Source organism: Nothobranchius furzeri, chromosome 2, assembly GCF_043380555.1.
Source record: "Nothobranchius furzeri strain GRZ-AD chromosome 2, NfurGRZ-RIMD1, whole genome shotgun sequence".
Classification (NCBI taxonomy): domain Eukaryota; kingdom Metazoa; phylum Chordata; class Actinopteri; order Cyprinodontiformes; family Nothobranchiidae; genus Nothobranchius; species Nothobranchius furzeri.
Genome location: NC_091742.1, coordinates 60,100,412 through 60,128,279, shown reverse-complemented (window position 1 = coordinate 60,128,279; position 27,868 = coordinate 60,100,412). Strand labels below are relative to the sequence as shown.

General features: G+C 44.3%; 1 protein-coding gene across 1 annotated transcript; it reads left to right on the top strand.

Moving 5' to 3' along the window:
- The first annotated feature begins 813 nt into the window (after window positions 1-813).
- gba2 (glucosidase, beta (bile acid) 2) lies at window positions 814-27,226 on the top strand. Its single transcript, XM_054747689.2, has 17 exons — window positions 814-1,228; window positions 11,081-11,172; window positions 11,950-12,065; window positions 14,398-14,616; window positions 14,707-14,946; window positions 15,032-15,134; window positions 15,201-15,354; window positions 20,238-20,363; window positions 20,435-20,619; window positions 20,766-20,870; window positions 20,964-21,071; window positions 21,144-21,295; window positions 21,375-21,481; window positions 23,789-23,931; window positions 24,073-24,188; window positions 24,327-24,518; window positions 26,876-27,226. The coding sequence occupies exons 1-17, from the start codon at window positions 1,035-1,037 to the stop codon at window positions 27,089-27,091; spliced, it is 2,568 nt and encodes an 855-aa protein (XP_054603664.2). The 5' UTR covers window positions 814-1,034; the 3' UTR covers window positions 27,092-27,226.
- The last annotated feature ends 642 nt before the right edge of the window (window positions 27,227-27,868 follow it).

The following is a 27,868-nucleotide window of genomic DNA, read 5'->3' as shown; positions in this document are numbered from 1 at the left end:
TTTCAAATTCGCCAAATTATACTAATTTTGTCAAATGGAGGAGGAAAAAAACAGAATTAGCCAAATCCCCCCTTTTATGGTTCAAAATGGTAGCGCCTCTTTCGGTTGTGGGCTATACACTCCGAAGTAAATTTTGCCAGGCCGTACCTTCTGACAACAAAATGATTTTTTACAACAATCAATGAAGTAAGTATAACCAGTATGCTGAACATTGGGTTCACCTTTCCTGTAGAGATGGTTTATTCTCAAACAAGGCTCGTTTATTAAAGTGTGTGTCTGAAAGTCAAGGAAAAGGGTAAAATTTAGCGCTACAGTAACCCATTAAGAATTTACGTGTAGAGCGAAGCGCTAACAGAGGCTACACTGGTCGTGTTTGAGCGGTATATTGCGCTGTCGCACAGGTTAATTCTAAACTACCATCTACAATTTATTGATGCTGGCTGCTAGTAAACAACTCCGATTGTTCGTAAGCTTTAAAGAAATGCTTTGCTGTTATTAAATGTAGTGTGAGCGAGGTAATAAAAATATTGATTTTCAGTTTTTTGCCGGTTACTGAGAGAAAAGGCTTGCAACAACATTTTGTCCCTCCTTTAACTTTTGTCATATCTTTTTCACAATTTAGTTGCGCTCTCTGATGTCATTGCAGATGTTCCTGCTAAGTGATTGAGGCATCTTCTGTACTTCCTGTTGCTCGAAACCCTTTAGCCATCCAATCTAGTCTCTACTTGGTGCTGTCAGCTCCACAGTCACACCCGGACCCATTCGAGGGATGCAGAGCGGTCTAGTTTGAGGACCTTAAAATGGCACCAGGGCCTCCACCTTGACCAGGATTACTCACTGAGAACCGGTTTATGATCCCTCACACTGCTCACTCAGCACACCTGTAACTACCTCCTCTCTGTTTTCTCCCCATGGTCAAAGCACAGTTGTGTTTACCAAAGGTGGTGGCAGCCTTCTGTCAAGTATTTTTGGCTCCCTTCCACCAACTTAAAGATCTCTAATTCCATTTTTCCCACTATAAACCTAGTTTAAATATGACTTCAGATTGGGGAGAGAAATCCTCAGCAGAGCTTATGAGCAGGTATGTCTCCAAGGAAATGGGATACAGGGTGCCCAGGGAAGGTTGGCGAATCTGTTTGGCGCATGAGTTCACGGAAAGGAGGAAGCCCTTTCAAGCAAAAGATGTGTCGCTTTCTAATGTCTGGGACCACATTGGCCTTGGAATCAGGTGAGACATATCTCATTTTAGCATCTAGCAATGATGTCATATTTTAATCTCTTTCTTGAAGTGAGATCACAATGCATGCACATTTCAGACTTAAGTTTGTTTTTGAAAACTTTTGCGATTTGCAACATCACTAGCTGAAGTGGCTGAAACTATGACGTTTGAGATTAACTTATGCTTTAACGTGGTTCACTCAGTAAAAATACTCCATAGCATCAGATTTATTTATGTTTAATTAAGGGCAGCCACATATTGTGTAAACAATACAATGCTACTCTTATAAACAACAGTCTGTGCTTATGCTGACACAAAGCAATGAGAAAAAGACAAGGCATTATCTATCCAGCCATCCATTCATTTTCCTCCGCTTATCCGGTTTCGGGTTGTGGGGACAGTAGCCTAATCAGGGAGGTCCAGTCTTCCCTCTTCCCAGCCACTTGGTTCAACTCCTCCGGGTGAATCCCAAGGCATTTCCAGGCTAGCTGAGAGACATTGTCCCTTCAGAGTGTCCTGGGTCTTCCTTTAGGCCTCCTCCTGGTTGGACGTGCCTGGAAAGCCTCACCAGGGTGATGCCCAAGCCACCTTAACTGGCACCTCGATGTGGAGGAGCAGCTGATTTTCTCCAAGCCTCTCCTGGATGACTGAGCTTACCTATCTCTAAGGGAGAGCTCAGACACCCTGCGGAGAAAACTAATTTTGGCCACTTGTATCCGTGATCACATTCTTTTGGTCACTACTCAAAGCTCGTGACCATAGGTGAGGGAGGAAATGTAGCTCAACCAGTAAATCCATAAATTTGCCTTCTGGCTCAGCTCTCTTCACCACGACAGATCGGTACAACGCCCGCATCACTACAGACACAGCATCATCCCGCCTATTGATCTTGCGCTCCATCTTTCCGTCACTTGTGAGCAGGACCCTGAGATATTTAAACTCCTCCACTTGAGGCAGGACCTCGTCCCTGACCCGGAGAAGGCGTTCTACCATTTTCCAACTCAAGACCATGGTCTTGGATTTAGAGGAGCTGATTCTCAATTCAGCTGCTTCACACTCAGCTGTGAACCACTCCAGCGGGGAGCTGGAGATCACTGTCTGACGAGGCGTTATTAGCTACCTAATGCTTACAAACGCTAGTTATGCTAATGCTAATGCAAGAGCTGGCATTAGCAGAAACATGTAATCACTGACTAACAGTAAAGTCACCTTGGCAGATACAAGCTACAGACAGTCATCAAGTTAAGAAATCATACATGACTTTGGGTGTTTCTCAATGTCAAGGCGCCTGGCCTTGCGAGATGTCTTGCGAGGCCAGGTGCCTTGCTTACGAGGACACTGTCCTTCCTTGGTCAAAAAAAAAACAATTAAATGGAACAGACTTGCATCACGTGACCGGTCACGTAACGTCACGTGACACGGGAGATAACATGTTTTATACGTATAAGTTTCAATATAAATATATAACAAGCCTTTTACTTTTTAAATTGTAAGTATTGGTTAAATTAAATATGTAAGCGAGTTACTACCCGCTAGCCACCGAAGCTGCAACTACTAAGCAACTAACCAACCGTAGATAACATTTTAGATATCAACCCGTCAATCTGTGTTTTAAAAAGAACTGAAAGATGGAATCAACCCGATAGCTACAATTAGTTGACTTACGTTTAAACTTTAAATTAGCCCCTGAAGTAGCTGCCGGCTTCTGATCCGCCATCCTTTTGAAAATACTGCGGTGTATTGTGGGAACTTTCTGACTAAGGCTAGGCTACAAGTCACCTCCTGTGCATTCTTGCTCAGCTAGCTAAACGGCTAACAAACGGAGAACCGATGCCTCGGTAGAACATGAACATTGGAACACGTCTTGGCGGTTCTTGATGACGTATTTCCTAGGCAACCGGAGCGTGACCAAGACATCAAGGCAAGGTTCCATGGCATTGAGGCCCTTTGTCTCACAAAAAGTGATCAGGCTTAGTGTGTGTCACATCTAAACTGGTCCGGGCAGAAACAGTCCAAAAGCATGCTCTAATCTCGGTCTTAAGCACTACAAATTATTCTACAATCAACATATTTGAATTCCTAATTTTACTCATCTATATGTCACAGTCACCTTTAGGCTGTTTGATAGAGGGCGTTCAATATGTTTTTTCTATAGGTCAATGTCAAGTTTATTTATATAGCATATTTAAAGACATGTAGACAACGCCAAAGTGCTGAACAAGGCTAGGAAAAACACAACACAATCAAGAACAAATTGCGGTTGAAATTTGTAAAAACAAATGCATTTAATACTAAAAGCATATACGCTAAAAACACAAGTCAAATTAAAGCTGTAAGCAGCGTCGTTCGGTCCTCGCAGCTCCGCGCCGCTCTGTCCTGGCCGGCAGCCAGGTCTGCTCGTCCGCACCTCACCCTGACTCAGCATCTCCTCTGAGCCCACACTTCCTGTTGTCAGGGGGCGGGGCTTAGTTGATCTCAGCTCTCCAAATTGTCATCGTCTTGACATGTGGTCTGTGATCACACAGACAAAGTTTGATATAGATCTGATCATGTGCATGGGAGTAATTACGTCAATGAATGTAATGGCGAAAGGTCAATGTTTGCAGCTTAGCCACGACCACACCTTTTAACTTTTGAAAAATCCGACGGTTAAATTTCTTCCCCTATGTCTTAAGAGTATATAGCAGAAGTTTAAAGATGATCGTTGAAAAGGGTGACGAGGCATCACTCTCCAAATGACGTGTGCGAAAACCACTAAATCGAGTATTTGGACCAAAATGGCCGACTTCCTAGCAAAATGGCCGACTTCCTAAGCAACATTAAGCAAGAGACTTTTTTTGTAGGTCCTGAGACACTACATTAGTGTACCAATTTTTATAGTCCTCTGTCAAAGCATGGCTTGGGGCTGAGTTTTAATGGTCCTAGGGGGCGCTATTTCAGAAAATAGGCCACGCCCACCAACCTATACCATTCATTTGTATTGGGGGGTCAGACTAGGATCACTCACCAGCAATTTCATGGCGATATGATAACTGAGGAAATGAGAGGCAAATGTATTTCCATGGCGTGATAGCGAATTTCGCCATGCTCCCAAAGCCTCGCTTTTTTTTGAAACCTGCCAGTACTGGAGACCAAGTGACCTCAACTTGTCTACTGCTATTTGCCAGAGATGCTGGTGATTGGGTGAAAGGAGTCCTATAGGGAGCTGTGAAAAAGAGTGACGCGGTCACAGGTCAAAGTTTGAGGCTTAAACTTTAGAAAAATCCAACGGTTGAATTTGTTCCCCTATGTCTTAAGAGTATATAGCAGACATTTGAAGGTGATCGGTGAAAAGGGCGACGGGGCATCATTCTCCAAACAACGTGTGCGAAAACCACTAAAGTAATTGGCGAGTAATTGAACTTTGAGGCTTGGCCACGCCCCCTCAGCATATACAAAAAGTCAGTTTTATTTTTTCTATTTGATCGCCCATCCCTTCTGAGCAATTTCCCACAAATTTCGAGACGATCTTGCGAAAATGTTCACGTAAATCAATCAGAAGCGGACCCTAAAAACGGCCAAAACGGGTAAAAATCACCATTTCAGCCCAAAATGGCCGACTTCCTGTTTGATGTTGACCATGGTTGCAAAGGCTTTTCTTTTCGGACTGCTGAGTACTACAAGTGTACAAAATTTCATAACTGTACGATAAACTAAGGGGGTATTTTTCACATTCTAGGGGGCACTATGAAGTTAGTTTTATTGCGATTTATTTGGGACCTTTAAAATACAAAATTTCACACCACGCCTGACATGTGTGCAAAAATTTCTGAGTTTTCGGGTATGTTAAGGCCTCCAAAAAGCCAATTTACTTGGCAGAAGAAGAATAAACAGAGCAAATACAATAGGCCTTCGCAGCGCTTTCGCTGCTCGGGCCTAATAACACAAAAGTGAACTAATCAAGTTAACCTGCATTGAAAGCCAGATCAGTCAAGTATGTTTTAAGCTTTGAAATGCATTACTTGGGTGATGCCAGTCTTTTGATTGCCTGCATTTGGTATTCTTTTTCCAAATAGTGATGGGAATTCTGGCTCTTTTTAGAGAGACGGTTCTTTTGGCTCAGCTCACCAAAAACAGCCGGCTCTTTCGGCTCCCAAGTGGCTCCTCCGATTTTCTGTTGCGTAGAGTACAATTATAACCAAAATAATGCTAAACTATATGTAAATTAATTTACTAATGTAAAAAAAGCAATATATCAAATATTTATCATTTCTATGGATTTAATAACTGAACACTTTAAGAAATCTCCACTTTCCGACTTCTGGCGCTCATTTTCTCACCGTCTTCGTCGCACTCTCCTCTCTCTCGTTCGCCTTTTTCCTCCTCCTCATTCCCTCTTGTCTCCCTCCTCCCACATGTGCTCTGCTGTGTGTCTGAGTATGATCCTCCCTCTTCCCCGCCCCCTACTTCTCTGTGTGTGGACAGTCTGGACACGCAGTTACACATGTTGACCAATCGCCTGTGGCTTTCACCGGGGCAGGGGGGAGGGGGGAGGGGAAGGGACGACTCCCAATGACGAGCCGGCTCCCGTCGTTCACTTCAAAGCACCGGCTCTTAGAGCCGGTTCGTTAGCGACCGACACATCACTATTTCCAAAGGTCTATGAGCTTTAGAAATATACTAACTTTTAGTCCTCCGAAATTACTGTAAAACTGCTCCGGCAGTGAAGAACGTACATGTGATCATTAACAGCCCCACAAACAGGAGCATTACATTTGCCTTTGAAATATCAAAACTTGGCTTTATCTGCAGTTAATGGCTATAAATTCTAAATTCTGACTCAATTTGGTTTCAAACTGCAGAGTTTGTAGTTTTGAGATGGTCTTTTTTTATAATTATGACACAGCAGTAGTTGGATCGGAACCAAGTCCAAAAATAACATGTAAACAAACAAGATGTACTTTTCCTAGAACTATTAAGATTTCCAGGAAAGGTTTGAGCCATTAGAACAGAGTTGTTTCACCGTATTATGTCCAGTAAAACAAACTCTACACTCCCTCTATACCTCTTTTCTATCTCTCTCTGGGTGTGTTTTGCTGACTATTGTCGCCATGGCAGTACAGGTTAATTATTACAAAGTTTAACAGACCTTCAATATATACTAGAGGTACATTGTTCAGAAAGAGAAGTTGGCAGCTTTAGAAATGTTGAGTATGACTCAGATTAGCGGTTTGGGCTGTTTTCTTCACAGATCCGGAACATTGCTTGCATTTTCAGCAGGGCAACATTGTCAGGACAATAACGCAGCCTGCTGTGGCTTCAAATAACATGCTTCAATTGATTCCATTCTTCTTTGCCCGAATGGAGCTGAGCTGCCTAGAGGGGCCTTTTTTGTGAAATGTTGAGGTCTGTTTTGTTGCCCCGTTGTCAGACACAGCTGAGATTTGTAAAATTTCAACTGTTGATGAACCTGAGGTATCAGCATTGATGAGCTTCGTTAAAGCTGCAATCCAGATTTTTTTTCCCTTTCAGGAATTATGTATGATTTTTCAGAAATCCATAGAGGTGATTCTTATGCACTGTGATATAGGGCCGGGTGATATGGCCTAAAATCAATATCACCGTATACTGAGGAGTTCACCTTGATAACGATAATTACGTTTATGTGCAAAAACAAAGTTGTCCACTAGATGGGGCTGTCATGTATATTGTGTAGAGTCACATTATCATTGCTAGCTCACACACATCTTTTCATTTTTTTTATTACCAAATTTATTGACATAGGAAAAATTATATCGGTTAAAGTCAGAAATTTTGATAACAATAAATTTTCGGTTTATCGCCCAGCCCTACGTTGATATGATGTAGGCTAGGGCTGGGCAATGATTCAAAACGATACTTCACAATCCGACAGGCTATAATGCAAAATGGAACATTTTTATTGATCCATTTATTTTTCTATTGCACCTCCTGTCTATTGATTAGGGTGCAATAGAAAAATTAATGGATCAATAAAAACTTCAATAAAAATGTTCCTTTTTCCATTATAGCCTGATTGTTTCATACTAGAGTCAATATTTTCACCTAACCAATCAAAATCACAGACCCAAGCATGCTTCGTCACCAAGCCCTCTCCTCTCAAACCAAAACAGACAGCAATGCGACCTAAACAAGATGTTGCAACAAGAAGAGGTGGAAGAAATCTATCCATCCATGCTCTTCTTATCATGAGGTGGAAGAAATTGTGCCAAAACAAGGTTACAGTACATTACCAGTGTGACAATATTTTAAGTCCTACAAGTCTGACAATAAACATACAGTGGTTTGTAAAATTTGCAGAATCGATAAAAACCAAGTCTGGTAATCCAACCGACCTGTTTTATCATAAATAATTACATAAAATGGCCAAAGCTTCACTTGAAATGTATTTTCTGCATTTTTCATATAGTTATCAATAATTATTGATACTGATAAATTTTTTTTAATCAATAAGCTTTTTTTGTGTATTATCCAGCCCTAATTCAATTCAATTCAATTCCATTCAAAAATACTTTATTAATCCCAGAGGGAAATTAGAGTTTCAGTACACACAATTCTGAGATCAGACATGCATAGCCATAGACACATGACAAGAATTGGTGACTGTGGTCATTCGCAACCCGAGTCGCGCTACCTTAATATAGATCAGAGGGTTTATATGAGGATTGGTTCAGGTGGAGGAAAAAAAGGCACTTCAGAGTTACCCTCCACAGGTAGGGCAGCTTTGCCATGCAAAAAACACCTCAGACAGAAATGCAACAGACTTCAGACATTACACAACATAAGTGTCCACTAGGTGGGGAGGTAGGGTTGGGGACTCTCCTCACATCAGTGCATGCAGCCGCGATAAGCAGCGCTCGTCACCTCCGTTTGGACAGGGGAGGGAGGTATTTGGGTTAAAAAGCACATTGACTCCTGGAAACACAGGAGTCACTGTTGTTACACAGGAGATGACGTATGTCTTTTACTAGTTAAGCAACTGGAAATCTGCACATGACTTTTATTTTGATAGTTTCCAGGTGTGTAACACAGCTTTTTGGTTTGACATCCTGTCTGACCCGATCTGAACTGCAGCGTTCTGGAATCGTATCCATCCATCCATTTTCTTCCACTTATCCGGAGTCGGGTCACGGGGGCAGTAGCCTAAATCGAGAGACCCAGACTTCCCTCTCCCCAGCCACTTGGGCCAACTCCTCAGGGGGAGTCCCAAGGCGTTCCCTGGCCAGGTGAGAGACATAGTCTCTGCAACGTGTCCTGGATCTCCCTTTAGGTCTCGTCCCGGTTGGACGTGCTCGGGAGAACCTCACCAGGAGGCATCCTGACCAGATCCCCGAGCCACCTCAACTGGCTCCTCTCGATGTGGAGGAGCAGCAGATCTACTCCAAGCCCCTCCCGGATGACCGAGCTTCTCGCCCTATCTCTAAGGGAGAGCCCAGCCACTCTGCGGAGAAAACTCCTTTTGGCTGCTTGTATCCACGATCTCGTTCTTTCGGTCACTACCCAAAGCTCGTGACCATAGGTGAAGGTAGGAACGTAGATCAACCGATAAATCGAGAGCTTCGCCTTCTGACTCAGCTCTCTCCACCTCAACAGACCTGTACAACTCCCCCATCACTGCTTAGGCAGCACCAATCTGCCTATCGGTCTCGCGTTCCAGTTTTCCCTCACTCGTGAACAAGACCCCAAGATACTCGAACTCCTCCACTTGGGGCAGGACCTCATATGGAGAAGGCATTCTACCCTTTTCTGACTCAAGACCATGGTCTCAGATTTAGAGGAGCTGATTCTCATCCCAGCTGCTTCACACTCGGCTGCAAACTACTTCAGTGAAAGCCGAAGATCACGTTCTGATGAAGCCAACAGGACCACATCATCCGCAAAAAGCAGAGACCCGATTCTCAGGTGACCAAAACAGATGCCCTCAACACCTTGGCTGCACCTAGAAATCCTGTCCATAAAAGTTATGAACAGAATCGGTGACAAAGGGCAGCCTTGGCAGAATCGTAGCATTTAAAAAATAGAACTGAAACGTAAGCAACACATCCCTATGCTTCTGGGACGCAACCGTCCACTGTAATGGCAGCTAATTGCTGCGAAGTACGTTTTATGGCCATTACGCTTAAAAGTCCGGTGGAAAAGAGGGATGAGATATGTCATGTTGCCTAGCAACTGTGACGGCGTTAAACAGAAGTAGAAAATAAAGTTATCGGCCATACATCAAGTAATACAGGACCCTTCATACAAGCTCATTTGAGGATTTATTTTCTCTTTTTGACACCACCCCCTAATATTCAAACTACTTAAGCCAAACAACACAACCACTTTACGTTGAAGGTAGTTTAAAGGTTATTAAATTGGTTTTTCACAAACATAAATGCCATTTTCTAGTCAAAAGAAATCTATTTTAGTAATGCTGTAACTGTTAGCTCTGGTGAAACTAATTTATTTCTCTAAACTGACTGTTAGAAAAGTTATATACAGCAGATAAATAAATTATTTAATTAATTAATTATTCCTCGTGAACTTGACCTAGACCCTTCCCCCACTAACTACCTGAACTAGGGGTAGACTGATATATCGGCCTACCAAGTGCTGCTACAGAATAGAATAAAAATTTATATTTACGTTTCTGAATAACATCTGCTTAATAAATGCTCTAAAAATTATTTTCAACTCAAATTTCTAATTAAGTACCTATTTTGATATTTAATACTTGGTCGGTTAATTATTTTTCTTTTGTTATACGTCTGATTCCAACACTGAGCAGCACACAAAATTAAGACGTAACAGTTGGTTAAATCCAGAATTGAAAAGCTGAATAAGACTAAAGCATTTTGTGCATCAGCTGTTGTTATTAGTGACATTAAGGCATGAAAGTAAGGTAGACAATGTCTAGATATCGGCCATGAAAATCATCCCAAAATATCTGCAGCACATATCGGCCAGTGGCTGAACATGACCTCTACGCATCGGCATCAGTATCTGCAATAGGAAAAACAATATCGATCGACTTCTGATCTGAACTGTTGCTTCAAATATATTTAGAGCTTTGAATCTTGTATTTCTGTGCCAAACGTGTTGCATCTAAACTAAAACCAGCAGTTTTCCTCTTCCCCGTCCCCTGTATCTCTCAGAACTCCAGCATGACTCAGACCAGAGTTTGGATCATAAACAGATTATTGACTCTATTGCAGAACTGCTCTCTGGGAGTTGTTGACATGGCCTTTTCTGTTAGCCGAGCTCAGATAGAGTAGATCTGCCACTAGACATTCGCTGCCCTCATTTTGTAAATCTGTGTTCCTGTTGCACAATTCCCTCTTTTTCTCTGCCGGTGTGTGAGTCTAAAGCCCCATTCCCACCTGTACCGGGTCGGCCCGGGCCGGGTAGCCCCAGTCGGCCCCAGCCTGGCCCGGTTGATTCCACACATCCTTGCCTTAAGCCCATGTGGGCTGATTCTACCCACCAATCAGAGGCTTGCTCTAATGGAAGGTGTGAATGGGCTGATTCTACCCACCAATCAGAGGCTTGCTCTAATGGAAGGTGTGAATTTGCTGTCAGCAGTGGGCGTGTTGGCCCTGGTCGGCCTGAAGCAGTACCCCTCGGGAAGAGGGCCGAGAATGAGCCTTGGTTGGCCCGGGAAAATTCCAGGCCACCCAGATATGTAAACAACCTACGCTACCCGGCCCGGGCCGACCCGGTACAGATGGGAATGGCCCATAATATTCGAATATTGGCTGAGAGGGCGTAAAGCCTCAATCTCTTGGCGCTGATTTTAACTGAGTATGAACAGACTTTAACAGTTGCTTTGTTTCTGTTCTGGTTCTTCTTGATTATTCCTACCAGGTATCTAAAATGGTGGTACAAGAAGACTCAGGTGGAGAAGAAGGCTCCGTTCATCGACATGTTTCGCGCCCAGCCATTGCATCAAATATATGGTGAGTGCAGTTCTGTTTTACAAAAGGTTATATTATTAGTGACCATTTACAGTGCTCTTTATTGGGAAAATGTGTATTTGAATATTATAATTTGCGTCAAAACACAGGATTTTAGATGGAGGCATGTTGGAGACAGGGCAAGGGAGCGCTGTCGTTACCGACTGTACACTCCACCTCCCTGTACTCCCCCACTTGTCCAGATTTAGGCTATCATCAGATTTTAACCATAGGCCCTATCAAATAAAAACGTTTTAAGCCTAGTCTTAAAAGCAGACAAGGTGTCTGCCTCACGGACTAAAACTGGGAGCTGGTTCCACAAGAGAGGAGCCTGATAACTAAAAGATCTGCCTCCCATCTAATTTTTAGATATTCTGGGAACCACCAGTAGACCTGCAGTCTGAGAGCGACGTGCTCGGTTAGGAACATATGGAACAATCAGATCACTGATGTATGATGGAACTTGATTATTAAGAGCTTTATATGTGAGAAGGAGGATCTTAAAATCTATTCTGAATTTAACAGGTAGCCAGTGTAGGGAAGCTAAGACAGGAGAGATATGATCTCTCTTTTTAATTCTCATCAGAACTCTAGCTGCAGCATTTTGGACAAGCTGAAGACTTTTAACTACATTCTGTGGACTTCCTGAGAGTAATGAATTACAGTAATCCAGTCTTGATGTAATAAATGCATGAACTAGTGGATGATCATAAGCCCTTCTTGCCTGAGCAGTTTGGGATTATTATTTAATGAGCTTTTATTCTTTTGTCTGTCTTACAGGTGCTCCCCTTGGGGGCATTGGAGGAGGAACCATTACGAGAGGCTGGAGGGGGGAGTTCTGCAGATGGCAGCTGAACCCTGGGATGTACCACTACAAAACTGTCATAGCTAACCAGGTAACTGACATTGTACTGGGCACCGACCTGCAAGTGTACATTCACATAAATAAAGATGGAGGACACATCAGTGAAGCTATAATATTTTATGTTGCATACCTCATGTAAATATCAAAAAGATGCCCCATTTATTTACGTCCCTCAGTTGAGTTCAGCTGAAACAATGATGTGTTGCCCACATATATGCCTGGTTTTAATCAACTTACTACAAGCTGAAATGGACATTGTCAGTTACTTAAAAGTAAAATAATAATAATAATAATTAATTAATTAATTAATCTGAATTTCACATCTGCATCAGCCATAGAAATGGTAGGGAAACGATCAGGTCAGATAAAGCCAGGCTCCTCTATGTGACAGGAAAAGCTGGAATTCATGGTCTCGTCCACCTTGGCTTGTGACTTGTGACCGCGCACTTCTCAGCTAATAGAAGCTAGCCTTTTGCAACTCAACAAGATGGCGGAATATGTTCAGACTTGTGTTATTTGTGGGGCTGCAATGTCAACGTTCCATGAAAGGAGACTAGAGTAGTTAGGGTACGATGTTGACGTAGAAGATTTTGGTTGGTCCGGACAAATTATAGAAGTTGCATTGGTACATAATGATCTCTGGTAACCAGATCTGCTCGGGGTTGTGCACTGAACAAAAATATAAACGCAACATATTTGTTTTTGCTCCCATTTTTACTGAACTGAGAAAACTGGTCAGTATCTGGTGTGGCCACCATTTGCCTCACGCAGTTGTACACATCTCTGTGGCCCAGAGTTGATCAGGTTGTTGATTGTAGCCGTGGAAAGTTGGTCCACTCCTCTTCAACAGCTGTGCGATGTACCTGAATATTGGCAGGAACTGGAACATCCGGTCTTATACGCCGATCCAGAGCCCAATGGGTGACAGAAATTGTGTATTTGTAATTGTGTAGTAATTGCAATATGGGACCGTGCGTTATCATGCTGCAACATGAGGTGATGGTCGTGGATGAACGGCACAACAATGAGCCTCAGGATCTCGTCATGGTACCTCTGCATTCAAAATGCTATCGATAAAATGCACCTGTGTTTGTCCGTAACATACGCCTGCCCATACCCCACTGCTACCATCAGTCACTCGAACCACTGTGTCACCCACACAACACACACTCTCTTCCATCTGTGAACAGAATGTCTCTCCAATGTGCCAGAAGCCATCGAATGCGAGTATTAGCCCACTCAAGTTGGTTATGACGATGAACAGCAGTCAGGCCCAGACCCCGATGAGGACGACGAGCACGTTGAGCTTCCCTGAGACGGTCTCTGACAGTTTGTGCAGAAATTCTCTGATTATGCAAACCGACTGTTGCAGCAGCTGCTCAGGTGGCTGGTCTCAGCTGATCCTGGAGGTGAACATGCTGGAAGTGGAGGTCCTGGGCTGTTGTGGTCACACGTGGTCTGTGGTTGTGAGGCCGGTTGGATCATGTGCCAAATTCTCTGAAACCACTTTGGAGACCGCCTAATGAACATTAATTTCACAGGCAACAGCTGTGGTAGACATTCCTGCATTCAGCATGCTAATCGCACGCTCCCTCAAAATTAGTGGCATCTGTGGCATTTTGCTGTGTGATCAAAGTGACCTTTTATTGTGGCCAGTCTAAGGCACACCTTAGAGTAATCGGCAGAAGTGCTCACTAACACCGGTTAAGACAGATTAGTCAACAATATTTCAGAGTAAAGGATCTTTTGTGTATTCAGAAAATGTTTCAGATCTTTGAGCTCAGCTCATGAACAATGGGGCGTTTATAATTTGGCTCAGTTTAGTTAAATGTTTTTGGGGCGGAGTCTGATATTGATTATAGTGCTCAGTCGGGTGAAAAATGGGGTGCTATGTAGTTTTTCTCCAAGTGGCGTTGCTGTGGTGTGACGTCATTGGCAAGCACAAGACCCCGAGAAGATCTGGACCCTGTCGGTTAAAACGGTGGACAACACAAAAGTCTGATGCAAACTCTGGTGCACGTAGGTGGTTTCTGACCGAGTAAGACTGAGTCACACTTCCTGACTCATTCCTAAACTTACCTTTCACATCCATCATCTGCTCCAAACGGTAACCTCACACCCGTGACGGCGTGTGTGTGGAGAGGGCGTGAGTGTTCGGTAACTGGAAAAACTTGCCCTCCTCTGTTGAAATAGCCATTCTCTTCAGCTGAAAGAATAAAAGATGCCTGGACTGGAGGTGTTGTTCAACATCCGGCACATTGCCACGTGCGTCAGGAAGCGTCGTGAGGAAATGTTCCTCGAACATGAAGAGGAAGTCTTCAAAAGGAGGCTTGTAATACGTCGTCCTGCTTGTGTTTTCCTAGTTCACGGTGTGTTTGCGTCGCGGAGGACAAACGGTTTACCAGCAGGTGCTGTCCGTGGAGCGCCCCCCCACGTTACAAGGCTGGAACTGGGGTTACTGTGGGGAGTATGCCTTCTACCACGCGTTGTACCCTCGAGCCTGGACTGTTTATCACCTGCCTGGACAGAACGTCACCCTCACCTGCAGGCAGATTTCTCCCATCATCCCTCACGATTACGAGGTAACAGGTGTTTTTCCATCACCTCTGTCTTCTAGACGTTTGTGCCTCTTTCCTTTTCTATTCATGACCACCGTCTTCTGTGTCATTTAGGATTCAAGTCTCCCAGTGGCAGTATTTGTGTGGGACATAGAGAACAAGAACGACTACGATTTAGACGTGTCCATCATGTTTACAATGCTCAACGGATCAGGAAACAAGGACGATAAGAGCGGAGGCCATTGGAATGAACCTTTCCATCTGGAAAAGGATGGGGAGGTGGTGTCTGGAGTCCTGATGCATCACTGCACTCCAGTGAACCCTTACACCCTGTGTATCGCAGCCCGAGAGCAGGTTTGATTTGATTAGCAGCTTTTTTTACTTTTGTAATAAATTGCTGCGTGTATGTTTCAGTGACTTGTGCTTGTAAATGTACCAGGCTGACAGGGAGGTGAGTCACCAGACGGCTTTCAGTCCAAAGGGAACCTGTAATGGTCTGTGGAGCGACCTGATCACAGACGGACGGCTGGACTCTCCGACAGGTTGGTGCAGACATGTTTGCTCCAAATTTAAAGAGGTAGTACATTGATGTTACACTCTTTCTGCAGGATCCAGCCCGCCAACACCAAAGGGAGAAAAAGTAGCCGCTGCCTTAGCTGTGGGCTGCCTGGTACCCGCTCAGAAGAGTAACAGCTTGGAGTTCTGCTTGGCCTGGGATATGCCCAAGATAAGCTTTGGGTCAAGAGAGAGGGAACATATCAGGTACCGCAAACACAAAATCACATCCTGGCAGCAAGTTGAGTTGATCAAGGTGTCGCTGATTATTAAGAGGTTTTATTTTACCTCGCTGTTTTATTTATGGCGCAAAGTTGCTACAAATTCCTAATTGAAACGGGTATTTTTTTAATGTTTTCAGCCATTTTGGTTGTTCCAGTCAAATAAATTTCTCACATGTGACTGTAGAACACTTGGCTGTACAGAGGTTAGATGGTAGATTCAGTGACTGCATTGTCCCCAAACCATGCTTCCTCTGCCTCCGTGCTGACAGTATAGCTGGGATGAGCTCTTGCTTTGGACATGTTTAATTTCTCTTACCGTGTTTTACCGGTAAGGGACATTGTTCTAGACATCAGGCGGTTTATTCAGATGCAGATTTGCAGACTTAAGGCCGTGGACATTATAACGTCACCAAATGGACTGATTTTGAGATCCCACAGCTCATGTGCACGGCCAGAGCAAATAACCCTTGCTGCACACGTTCTGCTGTATTTTACCTTGACAGGAGATGGAACGTCTGCACGCAGGCTCTTTAATCAGATGGCTTCGTCAGCTGAACTGAAGCTTCATCAGATAATAAAGATGAACAGTAGCATTCCTTTCCCCAAGGTTCCTCCTAAAATAAACTTTTATTCCTGGAAGAAAAAAAGATGTCATAATATAAGTGATCATTTTTATATTTCAGAATAATCCTTGAAGAAAAGAAGATCTTACAATTAATAATCACTAAATGTATAATTATAAATGATGAAATGTTTCACGAATCTGTTCAATGATACTAAGTATGTTTGCTGGATTAGGTCACTCACACCAGACAAGAAGTAAGGCTGAATTAAGAAGCATTACACATAAACTAACCTTGTTTCGCAGACTCAGCGGCTCTGCATCACAGAGGGTGCGTTCTGAGAATTCTTGGTAACTTTGGTGATAGATAAACAGCGGGCTATAAAACCAGCCGCTCTGCTTCCACCCGGAGACAAGTTCGAACCTCCAACAGAACGAGGGTTGGAGAGCAAAGCTTTAAGACTGGCCACCTTTAGCTGAGCCACCAAAGGATTTTAACACACTGTCAAAACCTTAAGCTTTTGCACCTGCAAAGCCGAGAACACTGAGAGATTTTTCCTGCAGAACCAAGCTGATTTTGCAACACTCCTTCAGAGTTGTTTTGAGACGCTCTGGTTTCATCCAGTCCACCTGTGTTACCTGGAGCGATCCTGGACCGACCTGGTCGTACTAGCAGTTAGTCTACGGACTTCTGCACCCGGGGTCTCCAACCCCCTGACGTTTCAGATCCGCAAGGCGCCTCCACTTGGGTGCGTAGAACACAGTGAGATAGCGTCTGTATGCAGTTTGATAAGAACAGCTTACAGCTCAGATGCAAACCAAATTCTTTTATTATCCAGAACTCACCTCTCTCTGAGATGCGGAGATTTTGACTCTGAAATACTATATTCACACCTAGTTCCAGACACCCATCTCTTAGTTCGCATCCACTCACAGTAAATAATAGTTTAAACCATTTGTTAAGGTTTAAAATTGTTTGTAAAATAAATTCTTATTTGTTTGCAAACTTGACTGGTTCTTTAATCATAAGCGAAGTGTGACGATCCCTTAATATTTAAAAGAATCCTAGAACCTTCTAATTAATTAATCAATCAATCAATCAATCAAGTTTATTTATAAAGCGCTTTTCAAACAAAGTACGATTCAAAATGCTTTACAAAATGACCCCAGATTCCCATAACAGGTTAAAAACATTAACAGACATATGTAAGCACACACACACACACACACACACACACACACACACACACACACACACACACACACACACACACAGACTCACACACACACACAGACTCACACACACACACAGACTCACACACACACACACACAAGTAAAAATTATATTTGGCTGAGTCCAGATGAGCCAAGTAATGTAACGCAAGGAAACACCATCAGAGGAGCCGTCTGCCCCGGCAGCATCAGGTCTTCCACACTAAGTCAGGGTGCTCAGTGGAGGGGGAGCATAGACCCCCACCTCCACTTAAACACTACCTATAGAACACCCAGGAAGCTACAGTCGACCACCATGCAAAGCAAGTAATAAAATATAATCATGTAAAATGAGAAATAAAACTGTAGAAAATATTTAGATAAATCAAATCAAATCAAATCAAAGCTTTATTTGTAAAGCGCCTTCCGCAACCCTGTCAGGAAGCCCAAGGCGTTGAACATGGTACAGTAAAAGCTAACCTAAAAAGATGGGTCTTGAGCCTGGACTTAAAAACATGAACCTTCTCTGCGGCCCTGAGGTCCTCTGGCACCTCGTTCCAGAGGCGAGGGCCATAACACTGGAAGGACGCCTCGCCGTGAGTGTGTGTCCTGACTTTAGGGATGACCAGGAGACGCCTGCCAGAGGAGCGCAGAGGCCGTGAGGGTTCATATGGTAAGAACAATTCTGATAGATAAGAAGGCCCAAGACCGTTAAGACACTTAAAACCATTAGAAGAACCTTAAAATGGATCATCCTAAGGCCAAGCTAGGTGATATTCTCTAATAATAGTATTACAGCTATTGGTCATAAAGTAATGAGAATAGATATAAATAGCTCTTAAGCAATTTATTTAATCCAATTTACCCTCTATTGATCTCATTACAACATACATAGCCAGATTTTTGTAAAAGCAAATATCCTCCGAGGCCCATTTAAGAAAGATACTTGGGTCCACAGGAAAATCCATTGCTGTGTGAAACAAGCCTGTAGGTGGCAGCAGTTCCCCAAATCTTTGACGTCTTTGTCGAAAAATATTTTTTGGATTTGGAATGACTAAGAGGTGGGCAACAACCATCCTTAACGTTGTCCCCGGCATCTTAAATGTGCTTGTAAAAACGAGAGAGTAAACACAGGGCTCGTGGGCAGTGACTTATGAAATCAGTAATGATAATAATAATAATAATAATAATAATAATAATAATAATAATGCATTGAACTTATATAGCGCTTTTCTAGACACCCAAAGACACTTTCCACACACTCACATTCACACACTGCTAGTGATGGTAAGCTACTTGTAGCCACAGCCGCCCTGGGGAGGTCTGACAGAGGCGAGGCTGCCATTTGGCGCCGTCGGCCCCTCTGACCACCACTAACACAGGCAAGTTGGGTGAAGTGTCTTGCCCAAGGACACAACAGCAGGATACCCCTGGCGGGAGCTGGAATCAAACCCATGACCCTCCGATCATGAGGCAACCTGCTCTACCACCTGAGCTACTGCTGCCCATTTAAAAGCACCTTTCAAAACACCCAAGGTCACTTTACAAGATAGCACGCAATAAAATACAGTAAAATACCAGAATAAAACAGATCAAACAAGTCATAAGCAGTTTTGAACAGATGAGTCTTGAATCTGGATTTGAAAAGGGTGAGGCAGTCAATGTTTCTGATGTCTGGGGGGAGTGCGTTCCAAAGATGGGGAGCAGAGCGGCTGAAAGCTCTGCTCCCCCATGGTAGTGAGGCATGCAGAAGGGGTAACAAGGTGGAGAGAAGAAGAGGATCTGAATGAACGTGATGGGGTAGCAGTATTAATGAAGTCTGATAAGTTGGGAGGAGAAAGATTATGTGTTGCTTTGAAGAAGTGGAGGAGGATCTTGCAGGTGGACCTAAGTTTGAGTGGAAGCCAGTGGAGCTGCTGAAGAACGGGGGTGATGTGGAGAAAGGAAGGGGTTCCAGTGATGACGCGGGCTGCTGAATTCTGGACCAGTTGCAGTTCATGAGTTTAATGGGGAGACCAAAAAGAAGTGAACAGCAGTAGTCAAGACGAGAAGTTAAGGCTGTGGACGAGAATGGCTGCAGCATGAGGGGTCAGGGAGGAGCGAAGACGATTTATGGATCGAAGATGGAAATAGGCTGACCGAGTTATGTTATTGATGTGGGCATGGAAAGACGGGGAACTGTCGAGGATGACGCCCAGACTCTTAACCTGCGGAGAGGGGTAGCCTGTGGCGCTGTCGATGGTCAAGGAAAAGCTGCCAGTTTTGGAGATGGTGGATTTTGTACCAATAAGAAGAATCTTGGTTTGATTGCTGTTGAGTTTAAGAAAATTTGAGGTGAACCAAGATTTGATGTCAGAGAGGCAGGCGAGGGCGGGAGAATGGAATTAGGTTTGCTGGAAATATAGAGCTCAAAAATCTGGCTGGAGTCATTTAAAGAATTGTTTTTGGTGTCGTAAATCTTCACTTTCATGTGACTGACCGGCCAAACTGGAGAAAATATCTGTTTAGTGTAGTGATGCACCGACATGAAATTTTGGGCCAATACCGATACTATTATCACTGTCATGGCCGATAACCGTTATTTGCCGATACCGATATACTGACATTAATGCTTCCAAAATCAGCAGATTTTGTATAGAATGAAAATTATTGAAGCAGAATTTACGTTATCATGTACACACAACGCACACGTTTACGCTTCTGAGAGGATTACACTCACTGTCACATGACTAAACAAACACACATCACCCCCCTCACCCTCTGAAACAGATATACAAATGGAAACAATATCGGTTGTTAATATTGGCCCAGTTTTATTTATCGAGCCGATACCGATAAGTTAAAAAATGACGAACATTTTCCGATACCGGTATTGATGCTGATATATTGTGCATCCCTAGTTTTTAGTGGGATACCCGGCTACACGTGTGGATGTCTGAGTCACGCTACCAAATGATTTCAGAGGAAGTGACATCAGGGTAGACTCCTGCTGTTTTTAGAGATGGTCACGCTTGCTGATGATTAGTTAACGAGCATGTTTGATCATCAATACCTGGATGAATTCCTACGTCTTGTGGCTTTTCTGTTTGCAGGAGATACACTCGTTTCTTTGGGACTAAAGGGGACGCGTCCCCCTCGCTGAGTCATTACGCACTAACGCACTACAAGCAGTGGGAGAGACGCATGGAGGAGTGGCAGGAACCCATAACACAGGACAGGTACGCTGGTTCACAGCTTTAAAAGCTGTGTTCTTCTGCTCTTCTTTTCATTTGTGTGCTCTTTTCCACAGCTCTCTTCCCTCCTGGTACAAGTCTGCTCTGTTTAACGAGCTGTACTTCGTGGCTGACGGGGGAACCGTGTGGTTAGAGCTATTAGAGGACGATGATGTCAGCGGTGGCGTGCGCAGCGAGGACGGGGGTTTGCCGGCTCAGCCTGCTGTTGTCAAGGAATACGGACGTTTTGCTTACCTTGAAGGTCGGAAAATAGTCCGTCAAACTGCAAACGAAAGCTTTTTGATCCCCCTCTGGTTCTTTTGATTAAAAAAAACGATCTGGGGAAAAGGCACGCCGTTTTTCTAAGACGTACTCCAAATCCTGAAACCTTTATGTTTTCGTTTCCAGGTCAAGAATACAGAATGTACAACACGTATGACGTGCACTTCTACGCCTCCTTTGCTCTCATCATGCTGTGGCCCAAGCTAGCCCTGAGTGTTCAGTATGATATCGGTGAGTGGAATATTCAGCAGTGATCCAGAAAACCCTCCAAGTCTAAAGGAGCAGAAATTGTGTTTGATTCTGAGAAGGTGACTCTCTCCTCAGCTGGCAGTGTGGTTCAGCAGGACCTGACAGAGAGGCTCCATCTGATGAACGGACGATACTCTGCTGTCAAGACCAAAAACGTGGTGCCTCATGACTTAGGAGACCCAGGTAGGAGGAGGAGGAAACTCGATGTGGGGAGGAAACTTTTCCTACATAAAGACGTTTTATGTGTCTTCGTAGACGACGAGCCGTGGCAGCGGGTGAACGCCTACCTCATCCACGACACCGCAGACTGGAAGGACCTGAACCTGAAGTTTGTCCTGCAGGTCTACAGGGACTTTCATCTCACACATGACAGGCAGTATCTGCAGGACATGTGGCCCATCTGCCAGGTGAGACCGGTTTTACCACATCCGTGTGAAGGGAGTTATCAGTTGTGGTAATCTAAAGCATGCTTGCCTGATCTGTTAGGCTGTGATGCAGTCAGAGCTGAAGTTTGATCAGGATGGCGATGGGCTGATAGAGAACTCAGGATACGCAGATCAGACGTATGACGGCTGGACGGTGACTGGACCGAGGTGAGGCACATCAAAACCAGTCTTTTAAAAAGAAAATGGACAGTTTAACTCTTGTCAAGTCATTTTTTTTCTGTAAAAGTTTTAAAACCTTCAGGTGGAGAAACTAGGATTGGTTCTGAGCAGACTGACACGCAACAGCTAGTTTGTGCAAAGGAAGAGTTTGGCTAAGAGTGTTGTTCCAGTAGGGAATGTCTTAGGCCACACGTGTCAGACACAAGGCCTGTGGAGTATTTTTATGTGGCCCGCGAGATGAATATAAAAAATATATTAAAACTGACCCACTGGCCAATTTTACCGCAAAGACTACAACTCCCATGATGCTTTGCGGCGTTAGCGCGGAGCCGAAGAGCCCCCTCCTTTGTGTTTTTTCCAGCGTCTGGTGTCTGCAGCCAGTGGTTTATTTAGCTGTTTGGGGACCCAAGGCGAACACAGACATGGGGCCCCTTGCACAAAATTTTCTATTATCTTTTAATTGGATTTGTGAAACTCTCCCCTCTTCTGACATGAGTTATTATCCATTTTTATTAGTTGTCCTCTTTTTTCCTGTCTTTCTCTCCCTTTGAGTGCTTCAGTATTTGCTCTGCTTTCTTCTTCCTGTCAGTGCTCCTGTGCTTTTGCCTTTGTTATTTTTTTTCTTCTATTTTCCATTTTGGTCAATGTTTTCCTCCCTTTAAACATTTTCCATTGTCTTTCCTTTCTGCTTCCTTTTGATGTTTACATAGAAAAACGACATCACTTTTGGAAGTGAAGATAAAAGCTTTTTTAAAGCAAGCTGCTTCCTCTTATTGGAGCCACTAGGATAACTCCATTTCATGCTTAATGTTTTGACTACCGCCTCGAGTTTGTTACGAACGCTCCCGCCTCTCCTTCTTCTTATTTGTGGTCTTATGGAACTTGGCAAACAACAATTTGGTGCATTACTGCCACCAACTGGATTGGAGTGGAATGACTACCAATCACTTCCTGTTTGTGCATCGAGTTTTAAAGGAATGGGCCACTGTGGCATTAACAGAGAAGTGCCAGCAGTCAGGGATAGGGGGCCCCCAACGTAAGGGGGCCCCAGGCGGCCGCCGACCTATGCCTAATGGTAAAACCGCCACTGTCAGCAGCTCCGCTGTCTCAGACAAACTAAACACTCCTCTCATTCAGCGCCGAGTTTACTCAGCTATTTGCCGATGTCGAAGCCCAGAAACGGAGATTTTAGCTGCTCAGTAATGTGTTCATGACTGAAAGAGAAAGTTTTGCAACTAACTTCCAGACAGAGCTGATATAACTCCAGCGAGCAGCGACACGCTCAAACCAGCATGACTCTGTGGCTGCTGTAGTTTTTATTTTTCCTCCCCGACACACAACAACGTGGTCAAGCTGCTCAGACATGTTCAGCAGCACAAACCTATGTGAGCACCTGTTGTCATCTAATGTTGTCATTGTTATGATGAAGATGAACAAAACAACAGGAGTCTCCTCCTCAGCTCAGATCAACCCCATGATGCAGGTATCTGGCTGGAACAGGTGAGCATCACAGTAAACCAGTGGAGCAAACTGAGCTTTAAATATGTTGGTTTGATGCTCTTTTTCTGCTCCAAAACATGAAAGTTAACGGGTGAGATGTTGTATTTTCATTTAAGATAAAATGATATTTTTATTTTGTTGTTGGCCCGTGAGAAAAGATTTAACCTACAATAAAACAGGAAGTGGAAAGGCTGCAGATAGATGAATAGAATAGAAAATCCCTTTATTGTTCCTCAGTGGGGAAAGCTAGATGTCACAGCAGCGATGACACTTATTACAGGAGGGAAAAAGGAGAATAAAACATAAGAAAAATGAATAAACAACAAGAAAACATAAATCCTGAATAGATTTTAAAAATGTTGAATATACCATAAGTAATGCATACCACTGATGCGTTTTATTTGTAACTGACTTGCTCGTGTGTAATTTGGTTATTCCACATTCAGTGTTAATGCAGAAATATGTTTGTGTCCAAATTAAAAGGTTCAAAATTGCAAATATGTTGATGAAGAAAATGTGCTAATTTGCTGTCACTTTTTCAAAAAATATTAAGTTTGGCCCGCGACTTCGTCCCAGATTTTGATTTCGGCCCAGTGTGAATTTGAGTTTGACACCCCTGTCTTAGGCTTTACAGGAAGTGCCATGTAAATGTTTATAAAACACGCTAGCATAAATGCTAGGTTAGAGCACCTTTGGGTCCACCCAGACTAGCCTTTAGCTCATCAGTCTGGTCAGAACTAACCTGTTTCTGAGAAGTATAACCGATTCTGATGGTCTTGGTATAATATGCTACAGTGCATACTGTGGTGGGCTGTGGTTGGCGTCCCTGTGTGTGATGTGTAAAATGGCCAGACTGCTGGACAACGAGCAGGAACACGGGCATTACAAAGACATCTTGGACAGAGGCTGCGCTGCTTTTGACAAATTGCTGTGGAACGGTAATCTCCGACATTGTTTTAGTGCCAAATGACCTTTAATAAGTATCTACTGTTGATGAGGACCGTAAAGAATGCTCTTATTGTGTGCTATCCATGTCAGGAACTTAAGATAACTTCCTTATCTGTTTTTCTCATATTTAGGCAAATACTACAACTATGACAGCAGTGGGAGAGAGCTATCTAACAGTGTCATGTCTGATCAGTGTGCTGGACACTGGTTCCTCTGTGCCTCAGGGCTGGGAGAAGGAGAATTCCGGGCAAGTTTAAAAAAACAACAAAGATCTTCCTGTAATAAAAAAATTTCCTGAACAAACCAGATCAGCTGGACTCAAAATATTCTTTATTAAATCTGAGCTCCAGAAATTAAAGACCATTTCTTCTTTTCTCCCTTCCAGGTTTTCCCAAAGGAAAAGATCCAGAGTGCATTAAAATCCGTCTTTAACTTAAATGTTATGAGCTTTGCTCAAGGGCAGATGGGGGCAGTCAACGGCATGCGTCCTGAAGGAACGCCCGACCGCTCCAGCGTCCAATCAGATGAGGTCTGGGTTGGAGTGGTGTATGGACTGGCTGCCACCATGATCCATGAGGTGAGGGCACGTGTGTGTTAGCATTAGCCTTATATTTATCGCAGCTGAATCGCTCCCCGATGATGTTGCCTTCGGACAACGTTCAGATGATGTCATCTGGTTTAACGCATAAATAGCACTGCAGCCAGCAGCAAAAGGTCATCCCTGGATTAAGTGCAACTATCTGTAGAGGTAAAATAACAATTATTCTACTGAAATTTTCATAATCAGGCATTTTTCATCCAAACATTAGTTTTCAGCTAGTTTGGAATATGATATTTGTGAATTAAAAAATTCTAAAAGTTTATACTTTCTAAAATACCTGAATATGTTTTTTATATTATTTAACAGCAAAGCATAAATAGTTTTTAATAATTAGCATGTTCAATTCAAGTTTATTTATCTAGCGCCAAATCATGACAAGAGTCGTCTCAAGGCACTTCACATAATAAACATTCCAATACAGGTCAGTTCATTAAGCCAATCAGCCCTCTCCCTGGGCTGCCACCTCACCGTGATGGAGGCGTTTGAGTGTCTCAATGATCCCAGGAGCTAAGTTGCCTGAGGCTTTCTGCCTCAGGTAGGGTCACCCATGGCAAACAGGTCCTAGGTGAGGGATTAGACAAAGAGCAGCCAGAAGACCTCTTATGATGAATTATATGAATGGAAACCGTGTTCCCTCGCCCGGACGTGGGTCATCGGGGCCCCCCTCTGGAGCCAGGCCTGGATGTGGGGCACGTTGGCGAGCGCCTGGTGGCCGGGCATTCACCCATGGAGCCCGGCCGGGCACAGCCCGTAGAGGAAACGTGGCTCCCCCTTCCCATGGGCTCACTACTCGTGGGAAGGGCCAAAGGGGTCGGGTGCAGTGTGTGACGGGTGGTAGTCGAGGGCAGGGACCTCGGCTACAGAAGCTGGCTCTTGGCACATGGAATGTCACCTCTCTGGTGGGGAAGGGGCCTGAGTTGGTGTGTGAGGTTGAGAGGTTCCAACTAGATATAGTTGGACTCACCTCAACGCATGGCTCTGGCTCCAGAACCAGTTTCCTTGAGAGGGGTTGGACTTTCTACCACTCTGGAGTTGCTCCCACTGAGAGGCGCCGAGCAGGGGTGGGCATACTAGTTGCCCCCCATCTTAGTGCCTGTACATTGGGGTTTACCCGAGTGAATGAGAGGGTAGCCTCCCTCCACCTACGTGTGGGCGGACGGGTTCTGACTATGGTCTGTGATTATGCACCAAACTACAGTTCAGACTACCCACCCTTTTTGGCGACCTTGGAGGGGGTGCTGGAGAGCGCTCCTTTCGGTGACTCCCTCGTTCTGTTGGGGGACTTTAACGCTCACGTGGGCAACGACAGAGAGACCTGGAGAGGTGTGGTTGGAGGAATGGCCCCCCTGATCTGAATTAGAGTGGTGTTTTGTTATTGGACTTCTGTGCCAGTCATGGATTGTCCATAATGAACACCATGTTCAGACATAAAGGTGTCCATATGTGCTCTTGGCACCAGGATACCTTAGGCCGCAGCACGATGATCGACTTTGTTGTTGTTTCATCTGACCTGCGGTCGCATGTCTTGGACACTCGGGTGAAGAGAGAGGCGGAGCTGTCAACTGACCACTACCTGGTGATCAGATGGTGGGGGAGGATGCCGGTCAGACCAGGCAGGCCCAAACGTATCACGAGGGTCTGCTGGGAACGTCTGGCAGAGTCTCCTGTCAGAAGGAGCTTCAATTCTCACCTCTGACAGAACTTCCAAAATGTTCCGGGGGAGGTGGGGGACATTGAGTCTGAATGGACCCTGTTCCGTGCCTCCATTGTTGAGACAGCCTGTCGTGGTGGCAACCCCCGAACCCGCTGGTGGACTCCGGAGGTTAGGGATGCTGTCAAGCTGAAGAAAGAGTCCTATCAGGTCTTTTTGGCCTGTGGGACTCCAGAGGCAGCTGATGGGTACCGGCAGTCCAAGCGGAAAGCGGCTCGTGTGGTCGCCAAGACAAAAACCCGGGCATGGGAGGAGTTCGGTGAGACCATGGAGCAAGACTTCCGCACGGCTTCGAGGAGATTCTGGTCCCCTCAGGGGGGGGGAGCAGTGCGCTACCAACACTATCTATAGTGGAGACGGTGTGCTGCTGACCTCTACTCAGGACGTTGTGGATCGATGGGTAGAATACTTTTAAGACCTCCTCAATCCCACCAACACGTCTTCCAGTGAGGAAGCTGAGTCTGGGGACTTTGGGTTGGCCTCTCAAATCTCTGGTGCTGAGATCACTGAGGTGGTTAAAAAGCTCCTCTGTAGCAAGGCTCCCTTTAAAATGAGCTAAAAAGTATTGTCGTGTGCTGACATTGTGATTGTAAGTTTGAAATGTCGTGACTTGTGTTTTCAGGGTATGCTGGAGGAGGGAATGCGCACGGCGGAGGGTTGTTACAGGACCGTTTGGGAACGTCTTGGCATGGCCTTTCAGACTCCAGAAGCCTATTGTGAGAAGAACATCTATCGCTCTCTGGCCTACATGAGGCCTCTCAGTGTTTGGGCCATCCAGCTCGCCCTGAACATGTCGCAGAAAGATCACACTACAAATGGAGACGGAACCAGAGCCTGAACCATTAGGGGGTGTAAGTGCAGACAGCGGGTCATCTGCACCACCTGTCTCACTATTTATTTGTCCAGATGTTTTCTGTGATTTGGTCAGAGATTTGGCACGTGACATTGTTGCTAGCTAATTATAAAGCTGTTATTTTTGTAGGAATCATATTAAAGGCATACTAAGCAACTTTCTCATATTTTTAATTCATTTTCTTGAGCCAGTATGTGGTAAAATGACACTTTACAAGGGTAATGAAATGTCACTCATACCACACTTGCAACTTCAGTCTCCGGACCAGTCCCCTGACGTCTTACAAGATCACGCTATACAGAAATCCATGTTTACACCTCAGAACAGAAGAGCTATACCGGGTTAGCATTTATTGTAACGTGTTTATCACGGTGGAGCCTCAGAAGAAACAGAACATTTATCTGATGAAGATAAAAAAAATAAAACAATCGTCCGACCACAACAGAAATCAAACGAGAGTCAACATTAGGAATTTTTGTGAGAGCTCAGAGACATGAGTCTTGCATGTTTTAGATCACCAACACTTGATTAGTTTGATTTAGTGAAGATCCGCTCCTGTAGAAACTAATGAAGGTTGAGTAGACATGGCAGCAGTTGGATTGAGGTGATAAAAACACGAACGCTCAGCAAGGAGGGTTTCAGTTTTGTTTTTATGACAGTGAATTAAAACTGACACGGGGGGGGGGGGGGGGTGCTAAAAGCAAGCCAAAACGGCAATGTTTCCCTTTAAAGAACTGACAAAATAACTATATTTAGCTGAAG